Source organism: Eurypyga helias, unplaced genomic scaffold (assembly GCF_000690775.1).
Source record: "Eurypyga helias isolate BGI_N326 unplaced genomic scaffold, ASM69077v1 scaffold17680, whole genome shotgun sequence".
Lineage (NCBI taxonomy): Eukaryota > Metazoa > Chordata > Aves > Eurypygiformes > Eurypygidae > Eurypyga > Eurypyga helias.
Genome location: NW_010226470.1, coordinates 2,681 through 6,923, shown reverse-complemented (window position 1 = coordinate 6,923; position 4,243 = coordinate 2,681). Strand labels below are relative to the sequence as shown.

General features: G+C 51.7%; 1 protein-coding gene across 1 annotated transcript in view; it reads left to right on the top strand.

Annotated features, from left to right (window-relative positions):
- Positions 1-3,758, top strand: part of TET1 (tet methylcytosine dioxygenase 1) — a gene marked incomplete at both ends in the record, with an annotated part of 28,971 nt that extends 25,213 nt beyond the window's left edge. Inside the window, one exon of the mRNA XM_010153300.1 lies at positions 3,419-3,758. Coding sequence (XP_010151602.1) covers positions 3,419-3,758 — 340 coding nt within the window. The remainder of the gene's footprint in view (positions 1-3,418) is intronic.
- Positions 3,759-4,243: the final 485 nt, after the last annotated feature.

Below are 4,243 nucleotides of genomic sequence, written 5' to 3'. Positions count from 1 at the left end.
CACTCCGGTGACGCTCGACGGGGAAAGATGTCTGGGGTTCCCTTCTCGGACTTGGGCGCACTCACTCGGGCTGTGACAGGCCAACAAACCGTTTGTCGCTGGAAGGGGAAGGCAGCGTGTGGGGGTGGTGTGTGATGGTTGGCACCTCGGAGTCCCAGACAGCACCCACTGCTTCCTGCCTGCAAAGAGAGGATGGGCACAGGAATTTCTGTTCTATCCCTCGGGTTTGGAAAGGCCGTTTGGCTGCGTTGGTGAAGCTCAGTGTAAACGTCTGCTCTGGCGGCACAGCGGACAGGCCACGTCGCGGCTGCCTGCAGAGCCGAGGAGGACAGAGGCGGATGAAAGCGTCCCCGAGTAGCGTGCTGGGAGCCATCTGGCTCCAGGTGTTGCTGTGTGGATCTGTGGAGGGAATCACGCTGGGGTCAGGGACGCATTTGAAGTTGAAAAACAACAGAAGTTTTACAGCTGTGCAAGATGTACCACGACGTCACTGCACCCAGGGTAGGTGGAACGGCTTTGATCGCCATGCACGCTGGACACCTAAACAAACCACTTGGCCAACGTTTTCTTTGGCTTTTGAGCATCTGGGTGGTTTAGCTGCGTGTTCTGGAACAAGGACTTAGCGTAGCGGGAGGTGCGGCTTCCCCGTGGGAAGGGGCTTTAGCGGAGCCCACCGTTTCCTCGGGTTTAATTGTTGATCAGTTTGCAGCCCAGTGTCAGCACCCGTGGGGAATGTTGCTTTCAATTCTCAGCGATAGCTTCTCTTTGGAATATTCTTCTAAAAGGAGAATTAATGGAGAATTCTGAACGCTTCTTGATGGACTATTTTAAGCAGATTTGGACATTGGGCTGGCTTTTGAAAGGGGTGTTTCTCACTTGGTGGGTCACTCTCCTGCAGCTGTAAAATGCTCGCTTACCTCTAGGGCCTTCATTTATAGCTGGTTTCCCCCCAGCATTAACTTTGCACTTAACCACTTGCCGGTGTGTCCTTCCTTTTGTATTAAAATGTATTACGGGGGACACCGACCCCAAAATGTCACAAGCATTACTTAGCTGGCACGGTATTGAGGCTGTAGGTGTACCTCGGGTTTTTAACATGATTTTTACTCTAGACAGATTTATTAATTGTATGTGTGCCAACTCCGTGTTTAATACACATTGTGTGTTGGAGCCAACCCTCCTGTCAATGTAGTCCTGCCAGTGCACTGCAGCCCTCATCTTCCTCAAAACAGTTCTTCAGCTTTCTTCTTCTGCAAGGCGTGTTGGCTAGTGGCAAACACTCAGTTTTGCTTAAAATAGGTTTTCCTTCGAGCAGTAGGAGCTTTGATTTTTGTCTCTGCTTGTATGCCCTCCCCGTGGCCAAGCCCTGTGCAGATGGAGAGCTGGTCTACCTTCGCCTAATGGTCAGTCAGATGGGAGGTGGTCAATCCTTTCATAGAGGGTAAATCTTTTTGTGGAAAAGTGTAAATGCAATAAACGTACGGAGCAGTTTTCCATGCAGGTGTCTGGTGAAATCCATGAAACCTTAGAACTGCATATTGCATGAGGGTCTCAGCTTTCCGAATAAGCAAGATTGTGGATCGAATGTTCAAGATCAGGACATTTTTCAGACTAGAGCATAGGCCAGACGCAGGTTGGACAGAGTAGTTCAGGAGACAAGCGAGAACCACGCAGTTTCTGAGGGGAACGAGTGGGACCTTGGTCCCTCAGTGCCTTTGTTTTTGGGTTAGAAGGGGAGGGAGTGCTGGGCTTGCCGAGAACACGAGTCAGTTGGAGTTGTGCTCTCTGTATGTCCTACCCTCTTCTACCCCTCCCGCCTAACTTGGGATCTGCTGGCAAACTTCAACCGGATTTCACTCAGCTTGGCCAAGGTGAATTGGCTTTGGAGGCTTAAACCTCTTGTTCCAAGTTGGGAAAATCCCGGTTGAGAGGGACAGACAGAGCCAGGTCAGCTCATCTGCTGAGGAGGCGGCAGGGTCCTGGCAGCGCGGCCCCAGGGCTATCCCGCCTTGCGCCTGCTGGCACGGTAGCCAAGACACCCCGAGCTTCGGCCGGGCCCTGCTCCTGCCGGCTTCGGGGCAGGGAAACGGTGCTGGGGTTGGGCGTGTGGGAGCGCGGGGACGGCGGAGTCTGTCGGAAACCGGGCGTCATTCGCTGCTCACGGGACAACCTGTTGTTTTTTCTAACTCTTCCGCGTAGCCCAAAGGCTGCCCAGGGGAGGTAAGTACGCATGGAGCGAGCGCACCAGTAAATGCTACCCACCAGCTTCCAACTGCCCTTCACTTCGCCTTCTTGAGAGCCTTCTCTCTGTCCCTTCAAAACGCCCCTGAAAAGCTCCTCCCCTCTGTCTGTGCCCCTGGGATTTCTCCTTCTGCTGCTCCGCAACGCTCCAGCTTTGCATACAGCTTACTTATAAAGCCCGAACCACCCCCTTACTGATTTAGGGGCTTCAGTTTCTGTGATTTCGTTACTCTGGAAGTAATTGTGTGATGCCTTTATGTGAAAGCTGTGCTGTAAGGTAAAGAAAAAAGCGTTTGGGTTTCCCCCCCTAAGTAACAATACTGTTCTTCCCTGGAGTGTCAGGCATGGGGACAAGACTCTGGGAAATGGGATTAACCATTTATGATGGGCATCGCATTCAGCCTCCCCAGTGATGGAATGGTAACGCTTCCGTTTAGGGCGTGTCATCTCATCCGTGGATGGCGCTCAGATTCCAGTGTGTGTGTGTGTAGTTAGCAACTCCCTGCGGAATAGAAGCTTAACCGAGCCATGAGATTCCCGCATGGCTTTGCAGCGCCGTAGCGTTTTGTGCTGAAAACCCCTGGTCTCTTGTGAATGTCGGCGGCGAAACTGTGACTCTCGGCACACTTGCTGACGCGCGCAAGTGTCGCCGTCCCTTGGAAAGCGCGGGATGAAGCCGGGAAGCGTGCTGCTGCCCTTAGCGCTTCTTTTAACCGGGGTGGGTGAGCATTAACGGTGGCCGCAACTCTTTTAGTGAGAACAAGTAGGTCAGCGGCCAAAAGGAAGGTTTTCTTTTCTCATTTTTTTAGTCCTTAAAGATGAATGTGAACATGGAATACGTATAAAACCCCCAACGCCCCTGAGCGCTCAGGAATTTCCAGTGCATTTACAGCTCAGATTATTCACCAAGGTCGGCGCATATTTGAGGACAGCGCAAGCTGAGCCAAAGTTTTGGTTTTCCTGCCCAAGACGTGCGCCTTGAGCTTGTTCTTCAAGTACCAATCATATCTCTGCACCACCACGAACCAAACAAACGATGTGTCGGATGTTTGCGTTCCAAAGAGCCACGGCCACGAGACAGGAGAAAACAAGGGAGCCGGGGGTGACTGCTGTGATATTCCCATCACTCGTGGGGGGTGTGTGTGGTTGTATTTGTGAATGTCTCTGTTCTCGCCAGGTCTGTACGTTAACGAAGGAAGATAACCGGCGAGTGGGCGTGATTCCAAGCGATGAGCAGCTCCATGTGTTACCTCTCTACAAAATCTCACAGACGGATGAATTCGGCACCGAGGAGGGACTGGAAGCTAAGATAAAAGCCGGAGCCATACAGGTGCTCACAGCTTTCCCCAGGGAAGTACGGATGTTAGCTGAGCCTCTCAGAGCCACGAAGAAAAAGAAACCGGACACCAGGAGGACCCCGAGTGAAAAGCAGCCGTTAATGGATAAAAAGTACTCTACACCAGTGAAGCTGAAAACTGAAGCCCCAGAAAATCTCGGCAGTGCTCTGCATTGTTTAGGTGAGTGGTGCTTCATAAATTGTGCCGGTCTCTTCTGATGCTCTGCTGCCTCTTGCCCGTCTGAGGGGAAGGAAATCTCCTCGAAACTCGGGTTTATACAATATTGTGCATTTTAGGGGCTGCTGAGCAAGTCATTGTGGTCAGTGTTCTCTCTTGCCACAGGAAAGAGAACAGGTGATTCCCCCAAAAATAAGTCTGTGGTGGTGTGAGAGCGCCAGTGAAACATTTCCAAGTTCCCTTTTTCTGATAAATAGTGGCAGTAGGATCATCCTGAAATACTGGGGTAGGAATGGTTGCCTGAATAACCGCCGCGGTGTCTGTCATTTGAAAGCACAAGAACTGCGTTCTCTTCCTGGGAAGGATGGTGGCTTCCTAGAATCCCAGTTGATGGTGATTTCCTACGGAGGGTGTGGGTAGTGCCGCAAGGCAGGAGATCAGCAAAAACACCCCAGGCGTTACAAATAAGACAGTGTTGCTCAAATGGC